This window comes from Convolutriloba macropyga, chromosome 10 (genome assembly GCF_964194025.1).
Source record: "Convolutriloba macropyga chromosome 10, txConMacr16.3, whole genome shotgun sequence".
Lineage (NCBI taxonomy): Eukaryota > Metazoa > Xenacoelomorpha > Acoela > Convolutidae > Convolutriloba > Convolutriloba macropyga.
Genome location: NC_134477.1, coordinates 59,529,985 through 59,551,014, shown reverse-complemented (window position 1 = coordinate 59,551,014; position 21,030 = coordinate 59,529,985). Strand labels below are relative to the sequence as shown.

Sequence of the window (21,030 nt, the reverse complement as noted above, 5' to 3'; positions counted from 1 at the left end):
TCGGAAAAAAAACGGAAAAGCAGACCAAATATAGCTCCACTCAGCTGGGGCTATTCCGAATACAATTTTTGAAATTTTATTATGTTTAAACTATTCGAATTAGAAAATGGGTTTCTTTTAAATTAACTCTAAAAGTTTTTGTCAACCGCTTTTTGTTTTCACATTTTTGCTGCTATAATACAAGAAACAGCTAACAAGAATTCGTTATAGTAATGAGGTTTTCTTACATGCGCCTTTCACAGTCGATTTAAGAATACGGTAACTTGAGTCTACAGTCCGTTATCAGGCTCAGCTACCCTCATTTCGGAGCGTGCAGATTAACCGATGGATTCTGATTAGGGTTTTCGAATGATCATTTGTGTTAAAATTTTCGGTCCAGTGCAATTTGCCTTCCTAAATTATATAACGTACCATGTTATGGTCGAGCAATTTTTTTGATGATGTCACCTACCTCATTTTTTAAAGATCGATTTGATCTGTGATAGGGTTTATTAGGTTCAAAAAATCATTAACTTATTGTTGAACAAATTCAAATTACAATGTTCCATGTCAAACTACTGGTTCTTCGAAAGCTTTTTTTATAAACATGCTTATTTCTGTTTCTTGTATTTTTTACGATAACTCTATCCTTAGTTAATTCAAAGAATTCAGTTAATCACTGCCATTGTAAACTTTAGACAAAGAAAACGGGAACTTGAAGAGATTTCATCGCGGCTAAAGAGAAGAAGACCATAACAATTAAGCTACTTAGTTTTAATCAAGTATTGTGGCATTATAGTCCAGCTGCGATAACTGCTTTATCTATTGCTATAACTGCGATAATTGCAATGCGTTATGTTATGCGATAACTTCGATAACTGTAATAACTACATTATGTTCCAGCTACGGTAAGTGCTTTTGGCAATATTGTCTTTGGCAATATTGTCAATAAGTTAGACTTCTGTGGAGCAATCTTGTTTAGCATTATTGTGCTTCAAAATGAACGGAAGCGAAAAATAGTAATTTTTTTGAGAAATGCGTAAAAAAATTATGAAAAACTTTCTACTTGACACATGAAAAGACCATGCTCAACTCAAAATTCCTATGAAACGACAATACTTGACCAAGAGAAAAAACGATGGAAAGACCTTTACTCGACTTATATTGAATTCTGGACTCTTGAATACTGGACTCTAGAATTTTTGAGTCTTCATAAATCGAGGCCTTAACCTGGAATTTAAGAAGCAATTAAAGCAATTAAACACTTAATAATTATTTGTCGCTTTATTTTAAGTAAATCATCGCATATTTATGGAAATGCCCTTCAAGAACAAGCAATTCGTCATATCTAAAATTTTTTTTGCAGCATCCATTTTAGAGTTAATGAGTTTGCTATTAAAGGAAAAAAAATTATTTTCAGTCAACACTAATAAATAACGATACAATATGGACTGATAACGCGGTCAATCTTCATTCTCTTTCAAATTTCCCTTAAACTGCCGGTTATTTGCCGACTGGGTTATTTTTTATATTAATTAGGGGTTTTTTAAATACTAACCGGTATTTGTCCCGCTAGGATAAGATTAGAGTTGTGAACAATTTGTTGTTCACTCTTCATCTGTCGCATGTGTTTCAACATGTTTTTCCTTTGAGTCATGCTGGTGTATCCACGTGCACGGTCTATCGAGTAGGATCTACGCAGAAATAGGAAAATTATGAAACACTTGACCTCTCTCGATATGATCGATTGATGGTCTGGAACACATGACAATGTACGACTGCACGAAAGTCTGGACATGTAGACATTTCAAATTCGTCTGGAAGGGTGTAGACGTATAGATTTTTGGTCTGCAGCGTGACCTTGATAATTATGAAGAGAACTTGCAAAAAATATGGTCGATTTTAAGCAAAAAGTTTGCGTATAGCAAATCATGTGTGATCAAAACTGTCTGGACAGAGGTCAAAAGAGGTCAAAATCCTTAGAAATAATCTAACGGCTTAAAACCGATGTAATACTTTTGGATATTATTTGTTGTTTGCAGTGTATATATTTAATATATTCAATGTGTATATATTTAATATATTCAATTTAATGGATTTACGGTGGCTTATGTTTGAGGAACTTCTCTCTAATGACATTTGTAAATTGACAATAATCAAGCTAATTTTTTGTTCGGCTAGAAAAAGCCGCGGCATTTTTGTATCCTACCATGTCTCTTCACTTTTCACTTTTTGGGGTACAAAAACACAAACTCTACAGCTGAGGTCGGAGATTTATTGTGGCTAAAATACAATCTAACTGTAATCATGAATTTCGGTATCATATATACTATACTATACTCTTATTTTCCTAATCATTTCTCAGAGATTGCTTAATTCAATTGAAAAATGTATAGAGTACACCTTCTAAACGATATGTGTGCTAAAATCACCATACAGGGCCAGCTCCGAACGAAAATGGACAAAAAATATTCAGACCTGTTTCCAAATATTTGTAAAATTAATGCATTATTTTACAAAGTTTACAAATTTCTTTATAAATAATTGCAAATTTGACATTAAGTTAAAACTTACCTCTTCAGTTTTCCTTTTTCAAGTGCCGATATTACAGGTCTGGGTGACATACTGTGTCCCCCCGCAGTGGATGTTGGTCTGTTCATACCTCTTGCTCTGTACCGTTGCTGTCTCATTTGCTCAGCTTCTCTAAATACACAAATAGGGCAAGAATTATACGGCTCTTTCCCATTATAGCCCACATGAAATTACCCCCCCCCCCCCCCCGGTGTGGTATATTTACAATGAATAGCCTGCAGGCTACACGTTACCCGGACTGATCGTCAAGTCTTAATCAGTATTGATTCAGTGAAATTGCAATTCTTGGATCAGTACTGAACCAGAGCTCTGATCAGGTCACTTTTTAGACTGGGCACGTCTTAAATCAAGTCTTAAGTCTTGGCAAGTCTTGAGTCAAGTCTTAGCATGTCGTCACAAGTCTTAAGACTTGAGATAAGACGTGATCAGTACTGATTTCTCAATTGAAGACGTGCATTTCACTGGAGTTCTGATCAAGACTTGAAATTTGTTCCGGGTGGCCTTATATTTTTTATTATTTTTTCATTGATTTATTTTTAAAGATAATTTGTTTATCTTCAGTAGATGACGTCAACGACTAAGCGGATGCGCATAATAGGAAAGACTCAAAATTACAAGCTGCTAAATTTTACACATAAAACTTCAAACTATTCACCTGTTTATGGAAATTTTTGTTGTCATTATGTTATTAGAATCACCCTACATCGGTTATTCCCCCAATACAACTCCCTTAATGAAGACATATCGGCATAATCTTGTCTTCAAAATGAGCCAAATAAATCAATACACAATATTTCAAGCTGCTAAATAGTAGTAGTAGTAGTAGTAGTAGTAGTAGTAGTAGTAGTAGTAGTAGTAAAAGACTCAATTCCAAAACAGGAGTGATGAGATCATTTAGTCCAGGCATCAGGAGAAATTAAGAGCGACAATTTTTACAAAAACATTTTACAAAATAAGAACAAGAGATATCAATGTTAAAATGAGCAAGTTTTTCAACTAGAAAAATATGTAATTTAGTACGAAATATGCCCAGCGGCATATCGAATTTAATAACATTTAGCTTTAGCAGTTCATTTGCACATCTGGTGGCCCTGACAAAAAAGTTATCTTCGGAGCAGAACTTCTGCGTTTTAGGCACGCTAAACAATCCAAGAGTCGATGACCTTGTGTTGAAAGAACTACTTTGTGTTTCACTCTCCACCTCGGCTTGTTTATTGATCATTTTCCAAAGCAGGACCATGTCCGACTCAATCTTCTGGTAGCAAACTGGTAAGAAAGAAAATCTTTGAAGTTTAGAAACATAATCGCGATCAGAATTAATCCATCTGAAAACTCTTGATTGAAATTTCTCCAGCTTGCGCATATAGGTTATAGAAGGCTGCCATACAAAACAACCATAAAGAAGGATGGAGAGGACGAGGCTTTGATACAATAAAAGTTTCCTCCTGCTGATATCGTGAAAGGCACGTTTCGCTTTATGAAATAGAAAATCTTTTTGCATTTAGCTAATTTTGTATCAATATGACGTTGCCAGCTCAAATTACTCGATATGGTGAAGCCAAGGTCTTCAATATAGTCAATATAATCCAGTTCTGTCTCACCAAGTTTTAATACTTGCGAACGGTCAAAATTGAAAGATAAAATTTTACATTTGGACGGATGAAAATTCAAGCCATTTGAAACTGACCACTGCTGTAAGGTGTTAAGGTCCTGTTGTATAAGTTGTGACTCGCAGCATGTGAAAATTTTCAAATCATCAGCGTACAGAAAATACGATCCATGTGAGATTACATATGGCATATCATTGATAAATAACAGAAAAAGAAGTGGTCCGATGACACTGCCTTGTGGTACACCAGATGTCACATTACAGAAAGAAGAGAAAGTTTCATTCACTTTGACGCACTGTAAGCGATCAGAAAGATAAGATTCAAAAAGTAACAAAAAACCACGACAGAAGCCAAGAACTTGAAGTTTAGATAGCAATAAGTGATGAGGAACAGTGTCAAAGGCCTTCCTGATGTCAAAATAAACTGAAAGTGCGGGAGAGCTTATGTCTTGAGATTTATAAACAATATCTAAGTAATCAATCATTTGAATTACAGTGCTCCTTAATTTCATGAATCCGTGTTGCTGTTTGCAAATTAAAAACTTCACCTTTGGATAAATAAAATAAATTTAGCATCAATCAGATCGAACGGGTAATGATCGGGAAAAGTTTGGTTCCAATAGTAACAGGTAATTGATCTACATTAGACAAGAAAAGATCCAACGTGTTGTGACCTTTGTGAGTGGGACCGCTAACAAATTGACTCAAATTAAGTTCGTCAAGTAAATCTAAAAATTCAACTTCCTGAGAGTTAATCGATGTAAATGTTTCCCAATTGATACCGGGAAGATTAAAATCACCGAGCACATAAATAGTAACTGTTGTCGTAGGCGGATAGTTGCTGACTATACATTTGATTTTCGCAAGGTATTCATTTAGGCAATCAGTGAGCAATTCGATGTTGAAGTGAAATGGAGATCCGACTGGGGGTTTATATATCAATATGAAAAACGACGGTATGCTATCTAGAAGACCACACGCAACAGAGAAAGGATATTGTGGTAATTTAACATCAATTATTTGTGTTTGGATGGAATTAGAAGCAGCAATGAGAACACCTCCGTGTTCCCATTTGCTGCGATCGGAACGTGCCACAACATTGAAATTAGATCCGAGTAATATTTCTGAATCAGAAATGCTTTCAGAGAGCCATGTTTCAGTTAAAAATATTAACGAAATTGATGCTGTTGTCATTATTCTAACCAATTCTTGACGTTTATCCAAGCTGCAAATTGATTGACAATTGAGAAGCAAGCAGTTGGCTTCTGTTAGTCAATCACTGCTCATTTCGACTTCACGCCCTTGATAAAAAAGTTTTAAATTCTTTATCCGAAAGTCTTCTTTATTTTTCCTTCCCGATGAATCATATGGAAGCGTTTCCCGAGGACATCTTTCTCCTTCTGTCTTTCACTGGATGTCAGAAACTTCTTTATGTATACAGGTTTTACAAAATTTTGCAGGTAGTGACTTCTAGCAAAGCAATTCTGAAGGAAAAGGGGATTGGAAGTTGTGATAAGTATAGGACGGCAGTTTCGCTTTTGTTTGTTCAGGGGACTGACTTTCTTGCCAAGTCGTCTAACACCTGTTACATTGCCGTCGCAAGCTAACCCAATATGCGATATTATGTTTTTGACTTCCATCGAGTCCTTCTCGATTTGCTTCAAGTACGAGTCTTCAGATTCAGTAACACCATTTATATTAAACTGCAGATCAGGATTTTTGTACTGAGCGTTTGAGCGACCTGAACTAATGTCAGCGTAGGATGGTAAGGTGTCATTAACAGCTTTCTTGACGTCATCGTACAAATGACTAGTAACAGACTCTTTAACAGCTTTAGGAATTAGTTCTGCAATTGATGATGTAAACTTGTTACTTAAAGAATCAAATAAGCCATTCAACTTAGCTTCGGTTTTTGAAGAAGTGAAGATGTTGTCATTCTGCTCGACACACGAGTCACAAAGCCACACACAGTTGCGTTTAGCTCCAAGCCATTTAACTTCCTCCTCGGAGAGGTGAGCACAGGTACCGTGAAACCAAAGTTGACAACTTTCGCACCCAATCGCAGAACCGTCATCCTCTTTGACTCCTTTCTTGCATTGCCGCATTTGACTGATGTCTTAGTAGAGTTAACTTTTTGATTCCTTGATGCCATTGTTCAAGCATACATTAATATGAAACTATTTCAAGTTGTGATTTTTAAAAGTTGTTCTATTAAGGTTCTTTTAATTGCTTAAACATGTTCCACATAATTATTTGTTATTAGGTTTTTCAATCACATCAAGACTTAAATAAAATTTTAATGAGAAAGATTAAAAAGTTAATTTCAATTTGTCTATTTCAACTAATCCCATTAGCGCCAAGCCAAAAGTTAGAAGGAATTATCGGTTCATTTTACAGCTACCCTGAGCATTATACGATATTTTCATCTGATTACATAAAATATTGGACCCCATCCCACCCCTCCCCCCCCCCCCAAAAAAAAATGACCTTACGTAAAAAAAAACTCAATATTAAAAATTGTGGCAGTTGTGCGGATTTTAACACCAATCCTCTTAAATGTTTGAACTGAGAAGAATGCCACATTGCTTCTCGTCAATGCTTTTATTTAAGCGTCGCAGGCAATGCAATTGGTTGATAAACATATTATCTCTTAGTCTATTTTTCCAAAAATGTTGATCAAAGCGCTTTTTTGAATCAAAACAGTTATTTTCGCTATAGTTTAAGAGTTCCCGCATGATTAGCAGAACGGCGCTTTTTCTCAGAAACTGAAACAAATTAAAAGAAACTTTTCGCAGACATGTATTACTTCTCCTAACATGCTTTAGTACTAGTTATTCATTGCGCATGATTTTGTAAGCTTGATTCACAAAAGTAAAGGTAAAAACTTACGGGTTTTCCATATTGAGCCCAGTTGAAAGTGAGGGGAACCGTGGTCTGGCCTCTCTTCTGCTCTCCATCGACTCCTTGTCAGTGTCAGAAGGCCGCGAATGTTCTAGAAGAAGATATTCGATCAATAAATACGAGTTTAATTGCTCAATTTTTGAAGTTATTAAAATTGCATAACAGATTAGTGAATTTATAACTACCATCTGAAATGAGCCTCTTCCTCATCTCAAATTGTGTCGGGGCTGCTTATGTATATTTTGTCTCACCCGGGTCGAGGTTTTTGGGTGAACTTTGGTAAGAAAAGTGGTGAATGCGGTGAATTTTTGTAAGAAATGCGGTGATTTCGGTGAATGCGGTGAAAAAAATATATATATTTCACCGAATTTCATCGCATTTCTTACAAAAATTCACCGCATTTCTTACAAAAATTCACCGCATCGATTTTTGTGGCAAAGTAATGTAATAAATGCGGTGAATGCGGTGAAAAAAAAAATTCACCGCATTTCACCTCATTTCTCCGCATTCTCCGCACAAAAATTCACAGCGTTCGTTTTTCAACGTTTACATAAATTCACAAAAAATATGTTAGAAGTAAGCGACAGTTGGCGCAGTGGAATAAAGAGTTGGAGACATACAGGAGGTAAGAAGTTAGAACCCGTGTATGGAAGTGAGAATACCGAGAACCCGGTGAAAATAAACAATTCACCGCGATTCATCGCAAAAAGAGGTAGGTAATACGCGGTGAAATTTTTTTTGACCGCATTTCTTACGAGAAATCACCGCCAAACCTCGATCCGGGCATAAAGTTGAAATAACAACACCAAAGAACGTTCGAAAACAACAAAAGACATGCAACTGAGCATCAATGATGTCATTTGAATGTCAACGTTTTTCCATGAAACTTCTATTCATAGATTTTTTTTACATGTTTTAAATTTGAACTTTGACTTTTGAACTCTGTCCTGTGGCTTATGAAATGTTCGCTTATTTCAACTTTAGAAATCATTGGACAGAGTTAAGATGTCAAATTTCAAACTCAGGACTTGAATAGAGAAAAACAGATGAAATGATCAAAATAGAAGTCTAAACAAATAAGAATAAAACCATGAAAACCCGTTGGCCTTGCGCTCAACCTCGGCTATAAGTTCTAACTGCCTCGGGCTTCCCAGAAACACATTCTAACATATACTTAGCGGATCCAAAATTGCCTGATTAAGTTGAACTGGGTGATGATTCTGGGTTGTTTACCTTCCTGTCTGGCATACTGGGAGATATAATTGGTTCCATCTCCGCTTCGTCGGCTGCTGCCCTGGTCCAGACCCTCGCTCTGGTACGGATCTGAACGTCAACCAAAAATTAAATGCCTGAACTAGATTTGGATCTATTCTCTATTCTGCCCCCCCCCCCCCGCCCGGTTAAATGTCCACCAGTCTTTCAACGTTAGATATCCCTAAATTTCCGAAAACTCAAGGGGTTTCCCCAGTCCATTCAAGGCGGTACGTTTTGCTTTCCGATATACTCTTCTTGCCCCCCCCCCATTCCATTATTCAATAATGTGACACACCGAATTTGGTGAACAATTTTTTCGGATTAAATTTTGGGGTCTTACTATTATAGCCCAACCCACGAAATATTAGCCCCAATAATGGTCTGTTTAACATGATTGGGGGAGGGCTATACGTTATGCCACCACAAAGCTGGCGGTGGGGGGGGGGGGCTATTGGGAAAAACCCCAAAAGTGAGTTGTTTTAAACTGTGGCCTGATTTCAATATGTTTTTTTCTCAAAACAATCGTTTATCATTCAATTGAAAGAATTATTAGCATTAGCCAGATAACTTTAAACTGTTAGTTAGAGATAGATCGTACATTGCCATAAAGTGTCGGACCAGCTTTCGTGTCAAAAACTAAAAATTTTAGGTTCTTTTGTTTGATTTGTTTAATCTATAAACTTTTAAAACGGATGTGTTATTTGCTCAAAAAATTCCTCTAATTCTTTTCCTACCCTAGCTCTTTTACATACGTGAATTGTTTTATTACAAAAAAGTTACAGAGGAAAATAGACAACTCAAGAAGGTCCTAAGCAAACAATGAGACTGACTTATATACTTTCCTCATTTTAAATAAACGCATGATTGTTCGACTCTGAAAAAAAAACATTTCGAAAATCTGGCCTAAATTCTTGTTTAGCCACGCAATTTTCGATGCGTGCCAAAGTTTATCGGTAATTTATTGAAAGGCCACTTAGCCTATACCAAAATTGTTCAAAAATGCTTTTGATTACGTTTTTCGGATCTATTCTGTTTGTCCCCCCCGAGCTTAGTGAGCATAAATCTTCTATGACCCCCAGGCGCACGTGTTATTTTCTTACATAGTAACATGTTTTATAACAACATATTATTTGTAACTGGTGGTCAGAAAAAATATTGGGGTGGCCGAAACAGAATACATCAAGGTTTTCTTGCAATACAGGCACACAATTTGGAGTGATCAAAGAAGCCTCTGATCAGACTTCCATGTAATTTATAGACATACCGTTCCAGATCAAAGTGACAGCTGAAATTGATCAGATTTTAGAAACAACGGAAAGTATTACTGATATATTACTATTATCAAGACTTTGTTGCAATCGAAATGATATCCAGACCTTCTCAGTCCAGACCCTGGATTGTAAAAAGCGTTGGTTATCTAACAGCACTTTTATCATTTCTCGTTGTGATAAAAAACAGCTGCATAACTAATTAAAAATTTGCAGCAATTGTGAAATCATGCATTAAACTTAAACTACATTTTTCGAATACTCCACTTGCTCCACTGTTAATATTCAAAAAGTGGATACCGCCAGAATGGTTACCTAACAAAGAATGACTAGGTATGAGAGCGTCTTTGTTCGTAGAATCAACACTTACTGTTGTTAACGGAAGCGAATTTAAAGCATGCTCCACGAGGTGGAAAGTAGTATTCAAAACAGCATCAGCTAAGTAACATAAACCGATGATGGTGAAAATAACTGTTCATCTTTAATCGGAAAAAAGGATCTATTTACAGGTAATATCCTCAGGCCCGGGTTATGTGTAGAATAAGGGTACAAGTTGAATTTCTTCTGTTTGTGCCTCCCAAGCTTAGTGGGCGCATATTATTTGCACCCCCCCCCCCCCCGACGCACGTGCAATATTTTTATATGAAGATTTACTATGTAATGGCACGTGCTCTGTAACTGGGGGCAGGGGGCGCATAACATAATGGGGGGGGGCACAAACGGAAAAGATTCTACAAGTTTTACAAACTGGCAAAACAGCAAACTGGTAGACCTGCAATCAATCGCAGAACATTCCAAATTTCGTCGACATGAGCGGTGGGTAACACATGAAATAAGTTCTATAATAGTAGTCACAAGTCTTATGGTCTTATAAAGATTGCGTCTGTCGCTCGGATCAATGATTGGTTGTAAACACGTGGTATTGATGACAGTCTATCGTGACCAAATAGCATTAGCATAGGTTGTGCGCTGGTATAACGCCAAAAATGACGCAACTTCTTCATACCAACAAAAAAAAGAATAACGCCAAAATGGTTACCTAACGGAAAATTATTAGGTGAGATAGTGTTTTTGTGGGTCAAAACAATGCTTTAGGGTGTTAGTAAAATCCAATTTAAAGAATGCTCCAGGAGACAAAAATTTGTATTCAATTCTTCATCAATAAGGCAGCGTGCGCGAAAAGGCTGTACATTTCGCTTTTAAAACAAAGCATTTTTTTTAATCTCAAAAAGATAGTATGATAATTGAACCATACCATAGAAAAGGTACCGCTCTGCAAACAGATCGTTCCAATCCAATTACACAGGAACTTGTGACCATCGATGGCACAACTTCAACATGAAAAGCACGATTTGTCAGAGACGTGAAGAGGTAACCCCAACCTATTTTCAGTAGTCCAACACGTTTGACATACAAGGGAACCAACATAATCAACTCTGGTAATTCTGAGTGGTAGACACTGGAAATTGATTTTTTTTGGTAAATCAGCCATAAATGGTTGGATAGTTGGAGAGCAGAGATCTTTAAAATTTAAAATTACACAAAAATGTTTTTTCAGAGGCCCATTCCAGAATGTAACATTGCAAATCGTCACTACCATGGGGCGGCAAATCAACGTTATTGTACGCGCAAACATTTTTGACCCAGCAATTAACAATGTCACTGAATTTTGTCTGTTTGCCTGCTAACATGGAAAGTTTAGAATTGATTTCGTACAATTTTATTAGGAAAAATGTATTACTCATTGGAGCTAACACTGCCAGTTTTTTGCCATTCTTCATATAGCAACCGTGGCGGAAAAAGATTGACGGAAAAACGACAGTCTAAACCACAGCCGAGTTTGTCCACTGTTTCGCTAGGATTTAAAAGTTATTTCATTGGTAATTTATGCAATTGTTTTGTTATTGCAACGAGAGTTGCTTGACAACTTAACCGCCCAGTTTCTATGGGTCTCTCCCATTATAGCCCCCATTATGGCATAGTTTTCATGAACGGGGGTATACGTTATCTGACCACTAAGCTGGGGGTTGTTATGAGAATCACCTCTTTCTATTGCCCTGGATCTATTCTGTTTCGCCCCCCCGCCCCCCGCTTAGTGAAGACAAATTTTTTATGGCCCCCAGGCACACGTGCAATTTTCTTACATAGTAGCGTGCTATATAACAACATATAATTTGTAACTGGGTGTCATAAAAAACACTGGGTTGGTCGAAACAGAATACATTAAAGTTTTCTTGCAATACAGGTACACAATTTGGCGTGATTGAAGAAGCCTCTGATCACACTTCCATGTAATTTATAGACATACCGTTCCAGATCAATGTGACAGCTGAAATTGATCAGATTTTAGAAATAACGAAAGGAATTACTTATAGATTACTATTATCAATACTTTCTTGCAATCGAAATGATATCCAGACCTTCTCAGTCCAGACCCTGGAATGTAAAACGCGTTGGTTATCTAACGGCACTTTTATCTTTTCCGTTATCGTTGTGATAAAAACCGCTGCATAACTAATTAAAATTTTGCAGCAATTGTGAAATCATGCATCAAACTTAGACTACATCTTTCGAATACTCCACTTGCTCCACTGTTAAGATTCAAAAAGTGGATACCACCAGAAGAGGTTACCTAACAAAGAATGACTAGGTTTGAGAGCCTCTTTGTTCGTAGAATCAACACTAACGGTTGTTAACGGAAGCGAATTTAAAGCACGCTCCACGAGGTGGAAAGTAGTATTCAAAACAGCATCAGCTAAGTAACATAATTCGATGACGGTGTAAATAATTGTTCATCTTCAATCGGAAAAAAGAATCTATTTACAGGTAATATCCTCTGGCCCAGATTATGTGTAGAATAAAGGTACAACTTGAATTTCTTCTGTTTGTGCCCCCCAAGTTTAGTGGGCGCATATTATTTGCACCCCCCCCCCCCCGACGCACGTGCAATATTTTTACATGAAGATTTACTATGTAATGGCACGTGCTCGGTAACTGGGGGCAGGGGGCGCATAACATAATTGGGGGGGGGGCACAAACGGAAGAGATTCTACAAGTTTTACAAACTGGCAAAACAGCAAACTGGTAGACCTGCAATCAATCGCAGAACATTCCAAATTTCGTCGACATGAGCAGTGGGTAACACATGAAATAAGTTCTATAATAGTAGTCACAAGTCTTATGGTCTTATAAAGATTGCGTCTGTCGCTCGGATCAATGATTGGTTGTAAACACGTGGTATTGATGACAGTCTATCGTGACCAAATAGCATTAGCATAGGTTGTGCGCTGGTATAACGCCAAAAATGACGCAACTTCTTCATACCAACAAAAAAAAGAATAACGCCAAAACGGTCATCTAACGGAAAATTATTAGGTGAGATAGTGTTTTTGTGGGTCAAAACAATGCTTTAGGGTGTTAGTAAAATCCAATTTAAAGAATGCTCCACGAGACAAAAATTTGTATTCAATTCTTCATCAATAAGGCAGCGTGCGCGAAAAAGCTGTACATTTCGCTTTTAAAACAACGCATTTTTTTTTTCATCTCAAAAAGATAGTATAATAATTGAACCATACCATAGAAGAGGTACCGCTCTGCAATCAGATCGTTCCAATCCAATTAGACAGGAACTTGTGACCATCGATGGGACAACTTCAACATGAAAGGCACGATTTGTCAGAGACGTGAAGAGGTAACCCCAACCTATTTTCAGTAGTCCAACATGTTTGACATACAAGGGGACCAACATAATCAACTCTGGTGATTCTGAGTGGTAGACACTGGAAATTGATTTTTTTTGGTAAATCAGCCATAATTGGTTGGATAGTTGGAGAGCAGAGATCTTTGAAATTTAAAATTACACAATAATGTTTTTTTCAGAGGCCCATTCCAGAAAGTAACATTGCAAATCGTCACTATCATGGGGCGGCAAATCAACGTTATTGTACGCGCAAACATTTTTGACCCAGCAATTAACAATGTCACTGAATTTTGTCTGTTTGCCTACTAACATGGAAAGTTTAGAATTGATTTCGTACAATTTTATTAGGAAAAATGTATTACTCATTGGAGCTAACACTGCCAGTTTTTTGCCATTCTTCATATAGCAAACGTGGCGGAAAAAGATTGACGGAAAAACGATAGTCTAAACCACAGCCGAGTTTGTCCACTGTTTCGCTAGGATTTAAAAGTCATTTCTTTGGTAATTTATGCAATTGTTTTGTTATTGCAACGAGAGTTGCTTAACAACTTAACCGCCCAGTTTCTATGGGTCTCTCCCATTATAGCCCCCATTATGGTATAGTTTTCATGAACGGGGGTATACGTTATCTGACCACTAAGCTGGGGGTTGTTATGAGAATCACCTCTTTCTATTGCCCTGGATCTATTCTGTTTCGCCCCCCCGCCCCCCGCTTAGTGAAGACAAATTTTTTATGGCCCCCAGGCACACGTGCAATTTTCTTACATAGTAGCGTGCTATATAACAACATATAATTTGTAACTGGGTGTCATAAAAAACACTGGGTTGGTCGAAACAGAATACATTAAAGTTTTCTTGCAATACAGGTACACAATTTGGCGTGATTGAAGAAGCCTCTGATCACACTTCCATGTAATTTATAGACATACCGTTCCAGATCAATGTGACAGCTGAAATTGATCAGATTTTAGAAATAACGAAAGGAATTACTTATAGATTACTATTATCAATACTTTCTTGCAATCGAAATGATATCCAGACCTTCTCAGTCCAGACCCTGGAATGTAAAACGCGTTGGTTATCTAACGGCACTTTTATCTTTTCCGTTATCGTTGTGATAAAAACCGCTGCATAACTAATTAAAATTTTGCAGCAAATGTGAAATCATGCATCAAACTTAGACTACATCTTTCGAATACTCCACTTGCTCCACTGTTAAGATTCAAAAAGTGGATACCACCAGAAGAGGTTACCTAACAAAGAATGACTAGGTTTGAGAGCCTCTTTGTTCGTAGAATCAACACTAACGGTTGTTAACGGAAGCGAATTTAAAGCACGCTCCACGAGGTGGAAAGTAGTATTTAAAACAGCATCAGCTAAGTAACATAATTCGATGACGGTGTAAATAATTGTTCATCTTTAATCGGAAAAAAGGATCTATTTACAGGTAATATCCTCTGGCCCAGATTATGTGTAGAATAAAGGTACAACTTGAATTTCTTCTGTTTGTGCCCCCCAAGCTTAGTGGGCGCATATTAATTGCACCACCCCCCCCCCCCCCCCCAACGCACGTGCAATATTTTTACATGAAGATTTACTATGTAATGGCACGTGCTCGGTAACTGGGGGCAGGGGGCGCATAACATAATTGGGGGGGGGGGGCACAAACGGAAAAGATTCTACAAGTTTTACAAACTGGCAAAACAGCAAACTGGTAGACCTGCAATCAATCGCAGAACATTCCAAATTTCGTCGTTATGAGCAGTGGGTAACACATGAAATAAGTTCTATAACAGTAGTCATAAGTCTTATGGTCTTATAAAGATTGCGTCTGTCGCTCGGATCAATGATTGGTTGTAAACACGTGGTATTGATGACAGTCTATCGTGACCAAATAGCATTAGCATAGGTTGTGCGCTGGTATAACGCCAAAAAGACGCAACTTCTTCATACCAACAAAAAAAAAGAATAACGCCAAAATGGTTACCTAACGGAAAATTATTAGGTGAGATAGTGTTTTTGTGGGTCAAAACAATGCTTTAGGGTGTTAGTAAAATCCAATTTAAAGAATGCTCCAGGAGACAAAAATTTGTATTCAATTCTTCATCAATAAGGCAGCGTGCGCGAAAAGGCTGTACATTTCGCTTTTAAAACAACGCATTTTTTTTTCATCTCAAAAAGATAGTATGATAATTGAACCATACCATAGAAGAGGTACCGCTCTGCAAACAGATCGTTCCAATCCAATTACACAGGAACTTGTGACCATCGATGGGACAACTTCAACATGAAAGGCACGATTTGTCAGAGACGTGAAGAGGTAACCCCAACCTATTTTCAGTAGTCCAACATGTTTGACATACAAGGGGACCAACATAATCAACTCTGGTGATTCTGAGTGGTAGACACTGGAAATTGATTTTTTTTGGTAAATCAGCCATAATTGGTTGGATAGTTGGAGAGCAGAGATCTTTGAAATTTAAAATTACACAATAATGTTTTTTTCAGAGGCCCACTCCAGAATGTAACATTGCAAATCGTCACTACCATGGGGCGGCAAATCAACGTTATTGTACGCGCAAACATTTTTGACCCAGCAATTAACAATGTCACTGAATTTTGTCTGTTTGCCTGCTAACATGGAAAGTTTAGAATTGATTTCGTACATTTTTATTAGGAAAAATGTATTACTCATTGGAGCTAACACTGCCAGTTTTTTGCCATTCTTCATATAGCAACCGTGGCGGAAAAAGATTGACGGAAAAACGATAGTCTAAACCACAGCCGAGTTTGTCCACTGTTTCGCTAGGATTTAAAAGTTATTTCATTGGTAATTTATGCAATTGTTTTGTTATTGCAACGAGAGTTGCTTGACAACTTAACCACCCAGTTTCTATGGGTCTCTCCCATTATAGCCCCCATTAAGGTATACTTTCCATGACTGGGGGTATACGTTATCTGGATCTATTCTGTTTCGTCCCCCCCCCCCCCAGCTTAGTGAACACAAATTTTTTATGGCCCCCAGGCGCACGTGCTATTTACTTACATAGTAACGTACTATATAACAACATATAATTTGAAACGGGGGGTCATAAAAAACACTGGGTGGCCGAAACAGAATAGATCCCATTTTGGCTTCGCCTCGAAATTTGATGACTTCTCAATGGCGATATCAATCATATAGTAGTATCGAAAAGACAGTCTGCTTTGCGATTAAAGTGCCAGTTTTCTGCGGAAACAAGTTCTAAAATGCCAAATTTCCAACATACACTGCCATATTTTATTACGGGTCCTTTCAATTACAGTCCATGTTACGTAGTAAATATTAGCCAATCAGAATCGAGTATTTCTAAATAACAAATACGCATATAAATCGTTCCAAATAAGATTTAAATACGTTCTAATATACGTAGAAAGTTCCTAAAAAGTTCATTTAACCTAATTTTAAGTTTTTATGACAACTATATGTATCGATTAAGCTGGTTTTCGCCTTAATATTTTTAGGTTTTCTAGACAATTGCCGATTGAATACGAACTGATTTGACGTCAATAACATCAGACGAAAAACCAGTAAAATAGCATCGAAAAAACCTTGCCGTCTAAGCTTTCACTGGTTGCCATGATCATCGTTAATGCTTGTACGTGGTCTTGATCGTTACTTTGTACGTTTACAGCTAATAGGCTACTTGATATGATTATAGCGTTTGAAAGAATTAAATCTTCCGAACTTCTGTTATATCCGTCAAAATTTATATTGGTGCCGCTACCCGGGATCGAACCAGGGACCTTTAGATAGAACCAGGGAAACTAAGATCGTCTTTATGTTCCATCAAAGCACACTGCCTGCGATGCCGAGAATTCCAAGCTGTTACTATGCAACCAATCATGTCCGACTTACCTAAAGAGAGACTTGCTTACCAGTCGCCTCCCTTCGCGAACACTGGCGTCGACTACTTTGGGCCATTCTATGTTACTGTCCGCCGTACTACTGAGAAAAGGTGGGGCTTCCTCTTCACCTGTCTCACTACTCGCGCTGTCCATGTCGAGATAGTTACATCCATGGACACCAGTTCTTATGTTATGGGAGTTGAGCGGTTTGTGTCACGTAGGGGTACACCTGCCATGATTTGGTCAGACAATGGCACTAACTTTACTGGAGCGGAGAAAGAACTCCGAGAAAGTATTGAAAAGTGGAACGTTGTCAACATTGCAGCTGAGCTCGCTCACAAAGGCATAAAGTGGAGATTCAATCCACACAGCGCACCACATCAAGGTGGTATCTGGGAGAGGTTGGTACGCAGCTTCAAGCGCGTGTTGTATACTATTCTTGGCACGCGTTGCCTCACGGATGAGGTACTGCATACTACCTTTTGTCTCGTGGAGAATGCTCTCAATTCGCGTCCTTTAACACCCGTAAGCGCTGATCCGTGCGATTTGAACGCTTTAACGCCCAACCACTTTCTTTTAGGAGAATACTCTACCGGTATTCCGTCTGTTGTCGGCAATAATGAGCTTGACCATTGTAAACGTTACGCCCGTGCGCAGTCGTACGCTAATGCGATCTGGTCCCGTTGGATCAGAGAGTACGTACCGACGCTGAACCGACGCTCTAAGTGGCAGACGCCTGCCGAGCAACACCTTAAGACCGGTGACTTGGTTTGGATAATTGACGAAACCAACCCTAGGGGTTACTACCCAACCGCTCGAATTGTGGAACTCCGTTACGGCTCCGATAGCGTCGCGCGCTCCGCCGTTTTGCGTACATCGACCGGTTCACTCGTCCGCCCGCTTGTAAAACTTGTACCAGTTTTCCCAACATCTTCTTCCGGGCCGGAGGATGTTACGTAGTAAATATTAGCCAATCAGAATCGAGTATTTCTAAATAACAAATACGCATATAAATCGTTCCAAATAAAATTTAAATACGTTCTAATATACGTAGAAAGTTCCGAAAAAGTTCATTTAACCTAATTTTAAGTTTTTATAACCACTATATGTATCGATTAAGCTGGTTTTCGACTTAATATTTTTAGGTTTTCTAGACAATTGCCGATTGAATACGAACTGATTTGACGTCAATAACATCAGACGAAAAACCAGTAAAAAGAGCATCGAAAAAACATTGCTGTCTAAGCTTTCACTGGTTGCTATGATCATCGTTAATGCTTGTACGAGATTTTGATCGTTACTTTGTACGTTTACAGCTAATACGTTACTTGATATGATTATAGCGTTTGAAAGAATTGAATCTTCCGAACTTCTGTTATTTCCGTCAGAGTTTATAGTCCGTCCACGAAACTATTGCCTCTATTGTGGTACTTATATGTTATTTGGGGGCTGTGCCTTATAAAAACACGGGTCCTTCCCTTTATAGCCCCCCCCCCCCAGCTTAAAGGTCAGATAACCTATAGCCCCCCCCCCACAATCATGGTAATTATACCATAATTGGGGGTATAATTTCATGGGGGGGCTATAATAGGAAAGACCCAATAACACTAAGAGGGGATGGCTGTAATGAGAAAGCCCCGATTTTTCTTCACAAAACTTTGTTTAGCAAAAAAACGTTACTTGATACTGTTAAACTCACTTCGAAATTACATCTCGAACCGCTACGTTGTCAATTTTTCAGTCAATTTTTTTCCAGTGTGACTTTATCAGATTCACGTAACCCGCACATAACGGGATTTTTCCCCACTATAGCCCTCGAACTTAGCCCAACGTCTTGGAGGTTATAGTATAATTTCACGGGAGAGGGTTATTGTGGCAAAGACCAACATAACGTAGTGGGTAGAAGGTTTCGGGATTTTTTGGTTCCCTCGGACCCAAAAATAGCGGAAAAAGTCCTGGAATAGGTGGATAAGTTTACAAGTTATCAGCGAGTACATACTCCTGCCAGTAGAGGAAACACCACCCCCCGCTGCATCCTGGCTCTCAAGAGTGTTAGTCAATGAGGCGAATCTCTCTCCCCTTCCCTGGCCACTCCCCCCTCCCTTCTCTCCCCCAGTGGAAGCTGTCTCTTTCTCCTTCTCTTCCGCATTTGTATCAAACTTAGATGCCTCGTGTTCTTGGATTGGCTCAAACTTGTTCATGCCTTTCAGTGTGAGAGCATGTTTCCTTTCTTTTCGCAAAAGATTTATTGGATCTTTTCCGTTTGTGCCCCCCCCCCCCAGCTTAGTGGGTGCATATTATTTGCAACCCCCAGACGCACGTGCAATATTTTTACATAATGATTTACTATGTAATGACACGTGCTCTGTCACTGGGGGGAGCATAACGTACTGGGGGGGGGGGGGGGGGGCACAAACGGAAAAGATCCGATTTATTTTATCTTGGCTTGATTTATATTTTCTAGCATCTATTCTGCTCCCCCCAGAATTTTTCTGCCCACTCAATTACAATTTATGAGTTGTTATATAGCACCTTACTATGTAGAAACATAACACGTGCGTATAGGGGAGGCGGGGCGTGTAAGTTATATGCCCACTAAGCTGGGGGGGGGGGGGGGAGGGGCAGAAAAGATCCCAATTTCATTTTACTTAATGAAGGAAACAGAAACATACTCCTCAAAAGTTGGATCCAGAATAAATGTCAGTTGCAGATAAGTTTACCAACTTCTTTAAGTTATTGTGTATATCTGCCATAACCATTGATAAACAATACAATTACATCTTTTGTTTCAACCAAATTTCTTAATAACTTGGTATATAGACGTTATTTTACCCCAGAGCTTTGTTGCATTGGTTACGATCGAATTTCGCACGTGCGTGGATACTGTTGCCTGTCATTTGAAGATATTTCTTGGAAAAAAGAGTCGCTAAAATTAATTTGGCGCAAAATGAAACTATAAATTGGAGGCAAAACATAGGGTATCTAAGTTGATTTGTTTTGAAATCGTATTAAAGTCAAGTGTGAACTCTATAAAACGGTTTTAGAATTTATGGACCCTGCAAGCTTTCATTGTTAAATCAGACCTAACGTCTGTGCCCCCCCCCACCAGCAGCTTAGTGGGTGCATCTTCCCATTAAAGTCCCCCTTCCCCCAAGTTTACATATTACATCATTATGTACAATATGGCACGTGCGCCTGGGGTTTGCAAATAATATGCAACCACTTTTCCGTTGGGGGCACAAACAGAAAAGATCCAGACAATTTGAAACTTTTGGTCCTTTCTTCTTTTTACCCCCTTCCCCCACGTGCTACCGGTAGAACTTCCGTAATGGAGGCTGTAATGAAAAAGACCTCTGTTCATTCTTTTGATCGTGATTGGGTCTGACTGTACCCCTGTTCAGTCTCAGATTGTTGTCATTAATAATGAGAATTTGACCCCCAGGCACACGTGCTGTTTTCTTACATAGTAACGTGCTCTATAACACCATATATTAAATAGTTTCATATTAATGTATGCTTGAACAATGGCATCAAGGAATCAAAAAGTTAACTCTACTAAGACATCAGTCAAATGCGGCAATGCAAGAAAGGAGTCAAAGAGGATGACGGTTCTGCGATTGGGTGCGAAAGTTGTCAACTTTGGTTTCACGGTACCTGTGCTCACCTCTCCGAGGAGGAAGTTAAATGGCTTGGAGCTAAACGCAACTGTGTGTGGCTTTGTGACTCGTGTGTCGAGCAGAATGACAACATCTTCACTTCTTCAAAAACCGAAGCTAAGTTGAATGGCTTATTTGATTCTTTAAGTAACAAGTTTACATCATCAATTGCAGAACTAATTC

The 21,030-nt window shown here is 38.4% G+C and overlaps 1 protein-coding gene across 3 annotated transcripts in view; it reads right to left on the bottom strand.

Annotated features, from left to right (window-relative positions):
- LOC142348776 (uncharacterized) overlaps positions 1-20,115 on the bottom strand; it is a 60,940-nt gene extending 40,825 nt beyond the window's left edge. For 2 of the 3 annotated variants that reach the window (XM_075400273.1, XM_075400274.1), the window contains exons 1-6: positions 19,864-20,115; positions 19,191-19,394; positions 8,315-8,404; positions 7,070-7,172; positions 2,554-2,682; positions 1,538-1,673 (exon numbers count right to left, since the gene is read on the bottom strand). In XM_075400273.1, coding sequence (XP_075256388.1) covers positions 1,538-1,673; positions 2,554-2,682; positions 7,070-7,172; positions 8,315-8,404; positions 19,191-19,392 — 660 coding nt within the window. In that variant the 5' untranslated portion in view covers positions 19,393-19,394; positions 19,864-20,115. The remainder of the gene's footprint in view (positions 1-1,537; positions 1,674-2,553; positions 2,683-7,069; positions 7,173-8,314; positions 8,405-19,190; positions 19,395-19,863) is intronic. The other variant, XM_075400275.1, reaches the window with a different exon arrangement.
- Between the last annotated feature and the right edge of the window lie 915 nt (positions 20,116-21,030).